At 32.9% G+C, this 15539-nt stretch overlaps 2 protein-coding genes across 4 annotated transcripts; both read right to left on the minus strand.

Moving 5' to 3' along the window:
* Window positions 1-469: 469 nt before the first annotated feature.
* LOC25501489 (CRS2-associated factor 2, chloroplastic) lies at window positions 470-7293 on the minus strand. The gene is made up of 6 exons (XM_013590727.3): window positions 6598-7293; window positions 5438-5565; window positions 3507-3732; window positions 2801-2928; window positions 1855-1996; window positions 470-1054 (listed from the first exon to the last, which is right to left on the minus strand). The coding sequence occupies exons 1-6, from the start codon at window positions 7244-7246 to the stop codon at window positions 603-605; spliced, it is 1725 nt and encodes a 574-aa protein (XP_013446181.1). The 5' UTR covers window positions 7247-7293; the 3' UTR covers window positions 470-602.
* Window positions 7294-13618: 6325 nt separating this feature from the next.
* LOC25501490 (uncharacterized) lies at window positions 13619-14701 on the minus strand. Of its 3 annotated transcripts, none has more exons than XM_039828595.1 (5): window positions 14491-14700; window positions 14240-14345; window positions 14066-14144; window positions 13940-13983; window positions 13619-13906 (listed from the first exon to the last, which is right to left on the minus strand). In XM_039828595.1, the coding sequence occupies exons 1-4, from the start codon at window positions 14644-14646 to the stop codon at window positions 13956-13958; spliced, it is 369 nt and encodes a 122-aa protein (XP_039684529.1). In that variant the 5' UTR covers window positions 14647-14700; the 3' UTR covers window positions 13619-13906; window positions 13940-13955. The 3 variants fall into 3 exon arrangements, with proteins under 3 accessions (XP_039684529.1, XP_039684530.1, XP_024629673.1); XM_039828596.1 differs by having other exon boundaries at window positions 13940-13987; window positions 14491-14697; XM_024773905.2 differs by having other exon boundaries at window positions 13619-13983; window positions 14491-14701.
* Between the last annotated feature and the right edge of the window lie 838 nt (window positions 14702-15539).

Consider the following 15539-nt stretch of genomic DNA (forward strand, 5'->3'; position numbering starts at 1 on the left):
GAGAGAGAAGAAAAATACTGAAAGTTTCGGAATATTTTTCGATATATTTAACGACTTAGGCAAACTTTCGGAATATTTTTCGATATACTTAACGAGTTAGGCAAACTCTGCTTTTATAGGGATATTTCGTAACAAATCTGGAGTGACTTAAGGCCTGTTTGTTACAGATTAAAGATTTTATGAAGAAAAAAAAAATATAATTTATTCTGCGTTTGTTTACCGTAATAAAAATCACACATTTTGTGTTAGTTTGTTTGGATACAACTATATAAAATGAATATTTTTTTACAAAATTAGTTTAAATATTTATTATTCTAACAAAAATGATGCAACCAAAAGTGAATTGGAATTTATTATTCTATGTATATAAATACTCTTTTTTATGACAAAATGAAGAAATGCTTTAAACCATCAAAGTTCTGCAACAAAAAGACAACAAAATTTTATGACAAATATTGCATGAGACATGAAATTACCAAGGCACGTAATTACTTTTCTTGAAAAAAATGACCAATTAATAATTATATACAACTAACTACTTTCGTTCATCATTAGCAATTTTACACAAGCTCTTCACAAGTTATTATAGGTTTATTTAAGTCTTACTCCTTTTGTCTTAGTTTGAGCTTATCAACAAGTAAATCAACTGGTAACGATCCAGGTTCAGCTGATGTATCCACCATATCATTAAACTCATCGTCTTCGTCATTGTAGTAATCATAATCATCTTCGTCGTCACTGTTATTATCATAATCATCGACATCATCTACGCCATCACTTGAATAGTTGTTTTCTGTACCATCTTGAAGGTATACATTTGAACGTTCAAAAGCATCGTCACTTGAAGAAGTAAATGCTGGATAGGAGTGCTCTATGGCATGTGAAATACCCTCAAATTCTTCTACCTTCTCCAAGAGAGCATCAGGACCAATATTAAATTCTTCTAGCAATAAGGCTTTGTTTGACTCAATTGCACTCCTCCACAGAGATAACATTTTTGGGCTTATGCTGACCATTTCACTGATGTGCTTAGATTGATTATCATCCACCTCGCCTGATTAACATTATAAAATCATGATGATGTTGCATAACCAATGTTATCAACCAGCCATAAATAATACAAAATAGAAACCAATTATAACACAAACAAATATGCTATCATACATGATCATCTATGACATTGGAGGGAATATATCAATTCCCAGAGAGCTTCCGCAGGAAAATCCATGTAGAAGAAATTTCGAGGAAACTTCATTCACTGATCTTCCCTGTCTGGGAAACTTCTATTCCTCCCCCCATCATCACATTATAAAGGTTCCCAAACAATTGTCGTTGTATGTATAACCAGCCTCTACATAATCTAATTCAGCCATTCTATACTTTCAACTAGCTCGAGAAAATTCACCAAAACCTCCATGCATAAATGCAATTCTAGAATAAATCTTTCTATTCATGGTCACCACAGAAGAAATCCATACAAAGATAAATATAAAAATTGACTTTATACTATCAGCTTGAGAAATGCGTCAAATATGTTCTAAACCCCTATTCTGTTTTAAGCACAAACCATTTCTTACCTAGATACGGGATTGCTTATAATCACCTCATTGTAAACACAAAATACGAATTATTTGATCTTCAAATTTTACTTTTTTATTTAGTTTTCTGTTATTCTTTTCTCTTTTTGAAAATACAATGGAAATTCTCATTCTAGTCCTCTACTTGGTCTTCACTAAGAATACTTCACAATATAGACACTTATATGTGTGTATACTGTAGAAGAATTCCATTCAGACATGACTTTCGATACAAAAATGATGCAACCAATTTTATTTTTCTTTCTCCAACACGTACCTTTATTTTCTAAATCCCTTGTAATGGTAGCTTCAGCAGGAGGAAAAACTGGAGCTTGAGGGTACATTGATTTCCAACCTTTTCCCCTCCAAATCAGTACTTGTTCATCATCGAAAGACAGTAGCACACAAGGAACTAAATCCTGCCAAAGCAAAAAGATCAAATTGCATGCCATAAAATACTACTAGATAATAATTGCGGCAATACTTAAGGATACAAACACGATGCATGCTACTATACACTGCACATGACCTGTTTTATTAACATTATGTCCTATGAAACAGGTTCATCATCGACATATCATTTACAAAGTCCAAAGCATATTTTGTTGGAATAATAAATAGTAACAAGTCCTTCCTCCCTAGAGCTAAAATATGAAAAGCTTGACAACAAAAGTAAGCTGATACTAGACTAATTATTGCGCCAGTGTACAACACAGTAACACAGGTGTAGTCTCAACACTCATATATAGAAAATGAAATATTTTGGTAGTGGAAACCAGAAGAATTTATAGTGACATAATCAATCCTTGGTAAGGGTACATTGAAATTTAAAGATAGACCTAATGATCACTTTTAGCATAACCAGAGAGATGAAAACATGAAAAAAATCAAATTGATGAATCCTCAATCATACCCTACACGTGAACTTTGCTAGCTTGTACCAAACTAATCAACTACGAACCCCCTTTACACGTAATAAGTTTAACGTTTATATTGGATAGAGAACAAACACTTGGATTACACATAATGTTTTCAGCTGCCAAGCCTAAGCATATACATTTATTCTACATCGTTTGAGCATAATGCAGGTTCCCTCTAGACTTTGAATTAATTCTATTAACTTAATACAAAGTACAGATATCAAAATTATTTAGTTCAGGCAAAAAGAGTAAAGATAAAAGAAGCAATGTACGAGAAGACGAAGAAAGCTAGTTATCTAGTACCTTAAGCTTGGCACCTAATTTCTTATAATCACTGGGATCCAATCCCTTGCAATCAATCTTCACCAAATGGCTTCCTTCAAAAGCATCTCTGACATCCTTTACAAGTGTTGTATATACTCCATTTTTGGCTGCAACACCACACAAGTAAATGAGATGTTTAAATTAAGAAATAAAAGCAACAAAAAAAAAGTGTGATTACCCCTGAAGTAGAATGCAATATCAACATTATAAGAGTACTTTACGGAATAAATATGCAAATCAATAGAAAATTAAAAAACATAATGACAAGCCAATTTTACTTGATTTTGATTATCTTTCCTCCAACTAAGATTTTGCATTCAAATCTTCTGCAGGTTTACTTGCATCGAATATTCTATTTTCAATATCTTACTCTACTAACCAAGATATGTTCCTTCTTGACAATCCCCTTAAGAAGTCAAAAGCATCTCATATGGTCAAAGTTTTTTATTTGGGCAATGGTGCTTGATACTTAAGTCTAATGACATGCATATTACCAGATTGACAGCTATTAATTGCATCAAATTGTAATTCATCCAACCCTTTTAAATACTAAACCTAAATATTTGAATCTAAGGAAACTCTAGCCTCACCTTGCGACTGCAATTACTCTAGGCAACTTTTCAAATTTCTTCATGCAGTGTGTAGTCTCGAAATTAGAGAGATCTAAAAGTTAATAGATGGTTACCTAATTTACATATTGGCAACAAGCTTTTCCCTTTCATCCTTAATTCATCTGCTTCAGCTTTCGTTAATCCTTCTGGAGCATCTTGTATAAGTTTTGGATAAACAGGAGCAGCTGGCTTCCAGAGCATCACTGGATACTGTGGACGAGTACGGTAGTTGTAATTTCTGCCACGGAAAAGATAAACTACACCGCCAGCTCGATGAATTATTTTCCCCCCTGCTTTCTCCTGTCATGACAGTATAAACATTTAACTTCAAAGCAAAAAAAGTGATCATATGCAACAATCAACTTTCATGCACGGCTCAGTGATTGATTCAAGAGAAGAAAAAGAAAAGTAAAAGCATCAACGAAATCTATATCTGTTAGGAACTCACAAAATGAGATTGAAACCCAGATAGAAAGAATTAAAGGATGGGAGTAGTACTAGTATTGAACAATGAACTATAAAGTCTAAACAGAAAATGGGGAATAAAATCCCCCAATGGTTTTTTCCTTCACAATGGATCTTTCCTTTCACTCACAAGCTATAAATTATACGGGTTGATCCCTCCCCAATCTGATTTCCACTATTTACCTAACTAATGAACTGACAGACAACCAGATGTCTTTGCTTGACTTTAAATGAGATACCCTAACAATACATTCAACTTGAAGCTCCACCTTGCCCTCAAAGTGGAATTTGGGGATTCCCATTTTGAGAGACTTCCTGTTGATCATCTCCCAACCATTCCTCTTCCCTTTGGATTTTGATAATCTCTCCGTTTCTTGTTCATTTTTTGCCGAGACCATAATTTGCATACTTTTTTTAGGCAATGGGTATTTGTGCTTGGGACAAAATGGTTGTCATTTTCAAATCTAAATTAATGACTTCATGTGCTGTCAAGGTTTGTGAATGTTGTGCAATGTTACAAATCTGACTTGGACTCTGAATTCAGATTTTAGGAAGAATGGTCAAAGTGAAAGATTGGTAAAGGCTGACATGTACTCTGATTTTAGGAAGTAGTTATGGCGGTTGTTTGACAAAGTTGTACATCCTATGCTGTACATCCTTCTAGAGTATACCTTCCAAAATGGATGTTGATTATAATTTATAGTTATACATATAAATTACAAAAACTACAGAAAAGATGCTGTCCCAGAGTTGATGAACTCCTACAGAGAATATACTTTGTCCGAAACTATCCTAAAGAGAATATACTCTGTCCAGAACTACCGAATACACATCGTAAGAACCTCTTAGCCCCCTACTTATGTCATATACTATGGATAAATTGCTATAAACTGTTTGACATGATTATATACATAACTATTACATTTCTGTCCTGCATGACGAAATACACAACTATCCTACATAGTTTTACAAAGTAGTCAATCGCAGTAATTTTAGTCATTTTTATGACTAAAATTATTGGACTTTCCGGTGCCATCAAATAATGGTTGATGAATGATGACAGTAATTTTATAGATGTTAGTCATTTTGTTATGATATGGACAGTAATTGTGTTAGGCATGTTTATATGAAGGATGGTTGGTGTCTAGTTCGAGCTTTGGTTGTTTGAGACTATAGGATTTTGAGTGAAGTAATAATGTCTTTCTCAAGCAGAGATCCAGAATGAGAGGGGGTTACATTGTCTTCAAGAAATAAGGTCAATTATCCATTTGTGAAGGGTTGGTATATATTGTTACCAAGCCTTACGAAGATGGAACCTGATGCATTTGCATGAATAGGATTTTCTGTACAGGATCATCAGAAGGAATCCATTAAAAACAGTCTTAGCACAAACTACTAGTTGACATAATATTATTTTCATTTTAAGATCATAACCCGTTGTGCACAATCTATACTCAGCCAAGAATGATATTATGCAAGTGTTGTTATGTTGGTATCAAAATAACAACAAAGTGAACAAGATTATGAACCAATTTCAAACCTCAATATGGCGGCAAACATTATCCATATCAACGGTAGGAACACCTTTACAACGAATTTTGCAGACGCGACGTCGCTTCCAATGTGAATGTATCAACTCCAACATGTTATGTGTTAATCCATCCCTTCCTGCACCATCAAATCAAAACCAAACACCATTAACACAGTCCAACCCTTCACCTTCCACAATTCACAATATATCTATCTATTCTAAAAAGGTATTTCAGAATGACATGTGCAATTTTGCACTTGGACGAGATCTTTACTAGTTCTAAGGTTTTGAATAAAGTTCTATGTATATAGCAATAAACAGAATAAACGGCTGCAATTGAAGCTGCTTTGACCTATGAAGCACTCACACTAACATCCATCAAACACGACATTGACTCATAGACACCAATATTAATTTGAGAAATGGAATTAATATAATGTAATCACGTGCGTCTAATGCTTTGTAACATTGAGACTTATGATCGAAGGTGTGTCTGGTATCCAACATCTGTCCGTGTCTGACACAGGTAATTACATTCGATTTTGTCATATTCTCAAATTACTACCCAGTGTCAAACGTGTCAGTGTCATGTGAGTGCTTCCTACCTCTAATGCCTTCGATCAGAAATGTCAGTGCATTATAGGCTGCTACATTTGACAACAATTATCGACAATATCAAACCTGAGCAATCTTGCACTTGCACGAGATCTTTACTAGTTCTAAGGTTTTGAATAAAGTTCTACAACCACAACCTGAGCCATTATATAGCAATTTCTATGTTGTAAAAACAAAACACACGGCTGCAATTGAAGCTGCTTTGACCTATAAAGCAACCACAGTCCACACTAACATCCATGAAACACGACATTGACACCAATAATAATTTGAAAGATTGAATTAATATAATGTAATCACGTGTATAATGCTTTGTAACATTGAGACTTCTGATCGAAGGTGTGTCTGGCATCCAACATTTGTCCGTTTCCAACATAGACACATGTGATTACATTCAATTATGTTGTCAGTGTCATGTCCGGTGTTTGGGTCAGTGCTTCCTACCTCTAATGCCCTCGATAAAAAATGTAGCTGCAACATAGTAGCTACATTTGACAACAATGATCGACAATATCAAGGATCACAAACAAAACTACCATTAAATTCCAACTCACCGAGATTAACTTGGCGATTATCGGCCATCATAGGCTTAACAAGCATCTGCACCTCCCACTTCTTAAGCGGCTCACCAAGTATCTCCTCTCTACTCACCCCTTCTTCAGGAAACTTCCCAACCGGAAACGGCCCCGGCATTTCAACTTTCTTGACACCTTTCATCCCTTCCGGAGGAGGATTAAACGAATCAAACAGCGGAATATTCTTCTTCGACTTCTTCAACGGTGCTTTCCCTGTCCACGGCCTCGGCATTGTGGGAGGTTCAAACGGTAAGAAAGCAGGTTCACGGATAGCAATTGGTTTTACTTTTGGAGTTTCGGAGTAACTGAACTGAAACTCGAAGGGAGCTCCAGGGAGAAGGTAGGAGACGCCGGACTCGCCGATGATGACGGAGCGGTCGTCGGAGGAAGGGATGGTGGTGGGGTGGGTGATGGGTTTGTAGTATTTGGAGTTGCGGTGGTGTTTGAGGGCGGGATTTGGGTTTGGTGGTGGTGGGGGGTGTGATTTGCGAGGTGGGGGATATTTGGGAATGGGGATAGGCGGACGTGGGGTGGCGGATGAGGAAGAGGAGGAAGGGTTGTTGGGTGGTAAGGAGGAGAAGAGGTTCCCCCTACCTGGGAGGGGAGAGGATAATGCAACTAGCACCATGGATAGGTGTTTCAAGGTGTGATAGTTCAGAGTATTTCAGTTATTAAATGACAATTTATATAAGTTGATATAAAATATGATTTGATGTGTTGTTTTCTTATCAAAAGAGATTAACAATATTTTTAAGAGTGTGTTTGGATGAGGTAATTGAGAAATTTTAAAGAATTTAGAATTTTAGGTAATTTAAATGATTCAATTAAATTACTTTCATTTCTCAATTCTTTTGTTTGGATGAACTAATTAAAAAATTCATTGTCATATTTTTGGGCAACTTTTATAAATTTTAATTTTTTGGGCCAAATTTGAAAATTGAAATTAGGGGTCAAAATGTAAATTTCAAAAAATTGAGGGGTCAAATTATAATCTTTGAAAAAATTGAGGGACCAATTTGCAATTTTTTGGAAATTTATTGGGGTCAATTTGAAATTTTTGGAAAATTTGAGGACCAAAATGCAAAATATGAAAAAATAACAACAATGAAGAAATTTGAAATTCTTAGTTTTTAAGTGTCATTTGAAATTCTCTAAATTTAACTTGAACAAAATACTTCATAAATTTCCATCATTTTGAAAATGCTTCAAATTATTATCCAAACAATGGAATTCACCCCAAAGTATTTGAATTCCCTCAAAACAATACGTTCCCTCAAAACATTCCCCCATCCAAACACACTAGTTTTCATCATTCCTAAAGTCGAGATTCCTCAAAGATTATTTGATTTTTTTCCTATATCATTGATCGGATGCTTGCATAAGGTGTTGGTTAATCGGTTGTGAAATATCATTGGGAGTGTTGTTTCTGACTCTCGATCATCATTCATTAAGGACATGCAAATTCTTGATGGAATTCTTATAGCTAATGAGGTGGTGGATGAAGTGCGTCGCCTCAAAAATGACTTATTATTATTCAAAGTGGATTTTGAAAACGTCTGATTTTGTGGATTGGAAGTAACTTAATGATGTTATGGTTCAAATGAAATTCCCAACTTTGTGACGTAATTAGGTTATGGAATGTGTATCTACGGCAACGAAGTCGATTTTAGTTAACGGCAGTTCGACATAAGAGTTTAATATATGATTTATGGTAAGTTGAATTTATGTCATGCCCTTTATTCCGATATACTTTCTTTCCTTCTTAAAGGCTTCCACGTCTATCATTTCATATTGAATCTTTATTTAACTGTTTCTTTTAGGCCGGGGAAGTGAGAATTTTGGGAAAATCTCTTGGATTAAATGGGATATAATTTGTTTGAATAAAGGTGGATTGGTGGTTAGGAGGATGAGGGAGTTTAATTTGGATTTTCTTGGTAAATGGTGTTGGAGGATTTTGGAGGAAAGGGATAAATTATGGTATAAAGTGTGTGTTGTCGGTTATGGAGAGGAGTGAGGCTTATGTTATAGAGAGGTAGTAGTTTCAGTTTGATGGAAGAATTTCAACATGGTTCGAGAGGGAGTCGTAGGTGTAGGTGTGGGGAATTGATTTGTCAACAATACAGTGAGAAAAGTGGGTGATGGGTCATCTACGTTGTTTTGGAGGGATCCTTGGTTGGAATGAGGCTCGCTGAATGTTAGGCTCATAAGATTGTATGAATTATCTAATAATAAATTAGCGACGGTAACTAAGATGAATTCCATAGGCTGGGGAGTAGGTTGTGAAGCATGTATTTGTGGAAGGAGGTTGTTAGCTTGGGAGGAGGATCAGGTGAAAAGTGCAATGAGCTGTTACATTATATTTTTTTTATGTTACATTATATTCTCTTACAGGATGGTGTGAGAGATAAATTGGTGTGGCAATTACATCCGTCCAAAGGCTATTATGTGGGTAGCGCTTGTCACTATTGGCTAAAAGTAATGCCTCTCAAAGTTAATCTTTTCACTTGGCAGTTTTTTCTCAGTCATATTCCAACCAAAGATAATATGCTTATAAGGGGAGTGCTTAATAGCAATGATCATAAATGTGCAGGAAGTTGCGACATGAATGAAGGTGTGGATCACTTATTCGCCAGGTGCGAGTTTTTTGGCAGAATTTGGTACTTGATTTCATATTGGTTCGGCTTTGTTATTGTTACTACGAGATCCCTTTTAGATAAACTTTGCATTTTGGTTATTCAGGTGGTTAAACAAAGCAATCTTGTTTGCCTTTAAACATAGTTTGACTCTCTTGCTTTTGGGTCCTTTGGAAAGAAAGAAACATGTGCATTTTTCAGCATAAAGAGAAAGGTTTAAACTTTAAAGTCTCAATGTAAAAAAATTAAGCTCAAGTCTTACTGATGGTTGAAAGTGAAATACACAACGTTCTTTTTTTACTACCATTGTTGGTGGCTTAATCATCTATAGTGCTTGTCATATGTTTCATAGCGTCTTCCTTTTTTATTTTGCTTTTGTTTTTGATTTTGAACTTTAACATAGTAAACTATCTTTAGTTCGTTGCTAGCAAATTTTGTGTTGGAAGGACACCCTTGATATGTTTAATATATCCATTTAGTCATGGTGAGCGTAACTAAATTTGTAATCTTTTTTTTTTTTTTTGTCGCAGTTTGATATAAGATATATTAAAATTTTAGTTTTCAAAATTTATTTGCTTTTTAGTATTATTTATTATATAGTATACAAAATTTCATGGTTTTTTGGAAGAAAATTTCGGTTATAGATATTTTCTAGATTATACTTGCATGTAATAGATGCAAAGGCCGCAATTTGAACCATGGATATCCTATTTATTCATTTTAAGAGGTGAATATCTAGCCACTAGACTATTTGAACAATTTTTTTTTAATGATTTTAAGAATTATGTTTAAGTACCTCTCAAAAAAAGAACTAATTTTAAATAAATTAAAATTCTTTATAACTCTAATTACAATAAAATAAAGTTTTTTTTATTGTAGATAGACGAAATGACAAAGTCATTATAAAGTATAGGTTAAATGCATCTAAAAGTCCTTTTAAGTTTTCCGTTTTTCCCAAAGTGGTCTTTTAAGTTTCAAAAGTCACAAACAAGTCCTTTTAGTTTTTGAATCGTTTCAAACAAGTCCTTTTAGAGGATGATGGTGATGATTCAGATGATAGCAACAAAGAGCATTATCCATCATTTGCCATGCCTAAAAAATGACTGATTTTAAGTGGGTGTTAGGAGTTAGATTTGGTACCAAAGATGAGTTCAAGGAAGCAATTACCAACTATGTTATCTACAATGCGAGACTAGAATGACTTGTTTGAGCCTTTTAAAACTTAAAAGACTACTTTGTGAAAAACGAAAAACTTAAAAGGACTTTTAGATGCATTTGACCTAAATTATAAAAAAAAAAAAAAATTAACAATTTTGGCATTTTACCGGTTGAATTAGGATTTGTGGACAAATTAAATTGTTTTATTTAGGAAAAAATTATTTAAAATTAAATAATAAAAATAAAATAAGTGTTGGTAAAAAAAAAAAAAAGAGAGAGATTTTAAGTGTATCATCAGATCAGATCACATGCATTACTAAAAAAAGAAAAGTATATAATCACATGCAGAATCCACGCAAAACCTAACCAAGTTCACTTGACGCTCCTCCACTGCCGCCATGGATGATTCAACAAATCGCAACGCCATATATATACCTAATCGAAAGTTGCATCCATGAACTAGAGAGAGATCCAATTCCAACCAACAATGAACAACTCGCTCGCCTCTGAAGAGATGATTGAGAAACCTTCCTGATGGTGATCCGATGCTTCTTCTTAGTGAAGCTATCTATCAATTTGTCTGGTTTCATGTGATGCAGCAATCTGTTGGTAGGTGTCATTGATTAAACTTGTAGGGTTCATGTTCTAGCATTTGGAATGTTGTCTCGTTGTATTGAAATAAATATTGTTTGTACTCATGCTATAGTTTAGATTGTTTTCTAGTTTGTCTTTGTTCTTAATTAGTGTAACATCTATTGTAATACTCTATCTATACAATGTATATTATTATGTAGCTTATTTTTAATGAGTTTATTATTTGCATGGTTTTTCAGATACTGGAAATGGAAAGGGAAAAAATTTATGACGACCATGGCCGGCAATCTAATAGTTCAGACGGAAAACGAGATGAAGAACAACAAGAAAAGAGCTCTGTAAGGATTTTATTATTTTTTTCTCTTCTTCTTTAGAAGTCAAATGTTTCATGACTTTAATGTCATCTGTCAATGTGTCTGCGATATGGTTTTATACATTTTTTTAGCCAACTTGGAATCATGTGATAAAATGCCCTGCTTGCTTGCTTGCTACTCTTACAAGAAAAATCTGCAACTTTTAACATGAAGCAAGCATTTTAATTGTTTAGAGTTAACGGTGTACAAAACCAAAGAATAATGTTTGTTAATTGATTAAAATGCAATAGGTTCTCAAGAGTTTGAAGTCTGAGCATGATGGTGACAATGCTAGAGCAAAAGGTGAGGATGCTATGATGCTAGAGTAAAAGGTGAGGATGTTAGAGAACAATGAAGGAGATGATGGTAACGACAACGAAGGAATTTGTGTTCATTCACTCGCCGTTCTTCCATTTGCCCGGAATAGGAAGGTTAATCTACCCAAAAAGATGAAGAAATAGGAAGGCTAAAATACACTTTTGGACTTCAAAATTTTATGATTTGGCAATTTTGACCCCATATTTTAAAAATTCTATTTTTGACTTTAACTTTAGACCCTTTTGCAAAATCCTAACACCCATTGATTAATGTTGATGTTTATTTAAACACTTGCAAGTGAAAACGTTGAAATTAATTAAAAAAATCGATAAACTCTTCAAACCCATAAATCTTCATATGAAATGTATGCCTTAAATTTAGGGGAATGTTAACGAGTTTCCTTTGAACACTTCTTAAGGGTTTTAAGTAGTAACTTTTTATAAAAATATGTGTATTAAATGCATTGAAAATTGAACTATTTAAACTTTTTTAAAGAATAATTTCTTAATTTAGAATATTAAAAGAGTGCCCTGGAAACACTCGTTAACAAGATCTTTAAATTTAATAATACTATATGTTTGTTTATTTAAAACTTTAAATTATTTTCTATGATGTGATTTATCAATGATCGCCTATTTTAGACAAACATATAGCCGAAAAGCTACTTGATATTTTGATAAAATTTGGTAAAGTCAACTTTTGAGCGCTTATAACTCACTAAGATCATATAACCAAATTAGTTAGGTTCAACTTTATATTTATTTACTGACTTATATAGCGTTTTATAGTAAGTTACTTCAAGTAGGTTATAACTTATAACCTATAATCAAAGGTGGATGCATGCATATCATTATCAGGTCATGCCCCTATAAAGAATTTTTTTTTTTTCCCAATGAAGAAAATTCTTACGACTTTATAGTTATTTTACTAACTTATAATTTTTTTTGGTAAGGTACTTCAAGTAGCTTATACTTATAATTTTAATCAAATGTGGATGCATGTGTATCATTATAATACTCTATCTATACAATGTTCTTAGTATAACATGTATTGTAATACTCTATCTCTACAATGTGTGTATACTATTATGTAGCTTATTTTAAATTGGCTAAAATATGATTTTCGTCCCTGCAAATATGTTTCGTTTTGGTTTTAGTCCATGTGAAAAAAAAATTGTTTTTGGTCCCTGCAAAATTTTTTGTTTTTGAAAATAGTCCCTCCAGGGACTATTTTCAAAAACAAAAAAATTTGCAGGGACCTTTTTAAAAAACAAAATATTTTGCAGGGACCAAAAACTACAAAAAGGGTTCAGTCATCATGTGCCACATATGCAAATCATCACAAAAATGGGGTCAAGGACTATTTTAAAAAACAAAAAAATTTGCAGGGACCAAAAACAATTTTTTTTTTACAGGGACTAAAACCAAAACGATGCATATTTGCAGGGACTAAAACCATATTTTAGCCTTTTGAATTTATGATATTTGCATGTTTTTTCAGATATTAGAAATGAATAAGGATGAAGAACTCTCAATGATGACGATGGTCGACAATCTAATAGTCCAAACAAAAAACGATTTAGAGAGTCTGATAAAGAATAACAAGAAAAGAGCTTATTTAATTTGAATGTAAAGAATAACAAGAAAAGAGCTTACTTAATTTGAAAAGAGCTTATGCTCTTCATATTCGACAATCTAATTTGTTTTTTTAGCACACTAGTCTTGGGGATCACATGATGTTTACTGGTTAATAAAAAAATTCCTTGTTTAAATTCTCTGACTATATAATCATCCTGTGCAAGTTGTTGAGGGAGAGTAGCATAAAGCAAGCCAATCATTCATTTTGGTTCATATTTGGATAAACTCTAGTTTTGTCAAATTTATAGCAATGATTATTCCAATGACAACTTCATTTACAATCAAACCTCAACTTTAACTACAAAAATTACAAAAAGTAAATATAAAACACTTGAATCACTTTTGTCGATTGAGGACTTACACTTGGCCAAAAGTTACAACCAATACCATGCCATATGTTACAACTTTAACTTTGTTTTCTAAAACCACATCAAATATTTAAAAACTATAATCATTAATAATCACTATATATATGCATTATGGTCACAAAGTCTAATGGATATACTAAACAAACAAATCATATACAACTTCTTCCATCTAATCAATCACCATTATAATATTTAACACAACAATAATAGTTAATCCTTCATCCATCTTTAATAACTAATAGGGACAAACTTCATCCATCCATCTCACTTTGTTGATCATTTCCAATGTTTCTTTTCAAAATGACTACCTGAAAAGTAAATAAAATAAGAACTATATAATGATATAATGATATTCATCTATCTATATAATTTTTAAAATGTCTTACGTGAACGGGCTTGGAGGGATAAATTGTTGCAAATATGCTCTAAAGAACTCTTCATTCTCCTTTTGCAACTCTCTCCACACTGCAAAATGAATATACATTTAATTCACATAACTATATATATTTCTCAAAGTGTAACATAAATTTCAAGAGCAATGAAAAGACTATAATCAAGACCTGTAAGAGTAACAAGTGGCTGAATCCCTGCATGTTCTTCTAGTGCCTTTATGCATTGGTCTTGACTCATGTGAAAGATCATGCATCTCTCTATGAGATTTTGAACCTACATTTTCCATGCATGAAAGTTTTGGAGCTTATTATGATATTGAAAACAAGGAAACACATACCATATAATAATATTCTTTAAAGTAAACTATAATAAAGTGTACAACATATATATTATAATATAGTAGATTAATATATATTACCATTCTAATATAGCTATGTGGATGACAATACAAACAAGGAAGAGGGTATTGGTGAGTGTGATCATGCATTGTGCTTAATTCTATTGCTAATGGACAAAACAAATAGAATAAAGAAAGAAATATATAGAAGAAAGCAAACAAAGAGAAAAAGTACATAAGATATTTTGAGTATATATGTTTTATATAGTATATAGTATTTTGAGTATAGCAATGATGAGTGTCACATTGTGTTATCCACACATATATATCATTATCTAGAGTGAAGGGCCAAAATAGCTCATGAAATCCAAAGGATAGATTTACCTCATCTTCAAAGAGATAAGAAGAGTGGTTTTCAGTTCCATATAATTATATAATGTGTGAGTGAGATGTCATTTTCTTTTTTTCATTTTTTTCTCTTTAAGGCTGAATTTTTGTATTGATTTAGATAAAAATGTGGACAAGGGTATAGCCACATGAGCTTTAATACTACCTCATATGTTTAATTAAGGGAGGTCCTACATTCTTGAAATGCAATGAATTCGGAGTGGTCCTACATATGCAGAGGAACCACTTGTTTCCCTATAAATGAAATGAAATATTCAATTCAACGTGGAAAAAAACACAGGGAAAAAAAAAGGAAAAAGTACCACTTTTCAAAGCAATTTCATTTCCTATATTGTACTAAGTTGTACTAATATCAATTATAAAAAGAAAAAGATAATTTAGAATAAGATTACTCGATCCAATTTGTGTTAGAAAAAACTCATAAAGTTGGGGGTTCTTTAAACCCCGCATTTACAAAAATTCACGTGTTTTTGAAGGAAATAATTTATCCAAAAAACTGGTAAAGACATAAAATTTTACAATTTAACTCCAAAGTCCAAATGTTTGGTTAATAATAAAATGGAGTAAACCATAAATTTCGTCTCAGTCTTTTGTAAGTCACTATCAAATTAGTCTATGATTATATTAATATTTTAAAATAGTTTTTGTCTTTGTAAAAAGTTTCTCAATTAGATCTCTGTCTCTGTGTTTTTGGCACATGACGAGACATTTATTTGAGAAAC

The sequence above is a fragment of the Medicago truncatula genome, chromosome 8 (assembly GCF_003473485.1).
Source record: "Medicago truncatula cultivar Jemalong A17 chromosome 8, MtrunA17r5.0-ANR, whole genome shotgun sequence".
Taxonomy (NCBI): Eukaryota; Viridiplantae; Streptophyta; class Magnoliopsida; order Fabales; family Fabaceae; genus Medicago; species Medicago truncatula.

Excerpts from the sequence above, each read along its gene's own strand:
- LOC25501490 (XM_024773905.2), bottom strand. The coding sequence starts at position 14,646 with ATGTACTTTTTCTCTTTGTTTGCTTTCTTCTATATATTTCTTTCTTTA. Across the intron at positions 14,346-14,490 it reads CACATAGCTATATTAGAATG|GTTCAAAATCTCATAGAGAG; the intron begins GTAATATATATT and ends TGGAAAATGTAG. Across the intron at positions 13,984-14,065 it reads ATCCCTCCAAGCCCGTTCAC|TCATTTTGAAAAGAAACATT; the intron begins GTAAGACATTTT and ends CTTTTCAGGTAG.
- LOC25501489 (XM_013590727.3), bottom strand. The coding sequence starts at position 7,246 with ATGGTGCTAGTTGCATTATCCTCTCCCCTCCCAGGTAGGGGGAACCTC. Across the intron at positions 5,566-6,597 it reads TAATCGCCAAGTTAATCTCG|GAAGGGATGGATTAACACAT; the intron begins GTGAGTTGGAAT and ends TTGATGGTGCAG. Across the intron at positions 2,929-3,506 it reads GTTGCCAATATGTAAATTAG|CCAAAAATGGAGTATATACA; the intron begins GTAACCATCTAT and ends GTGGTGTTGCAG.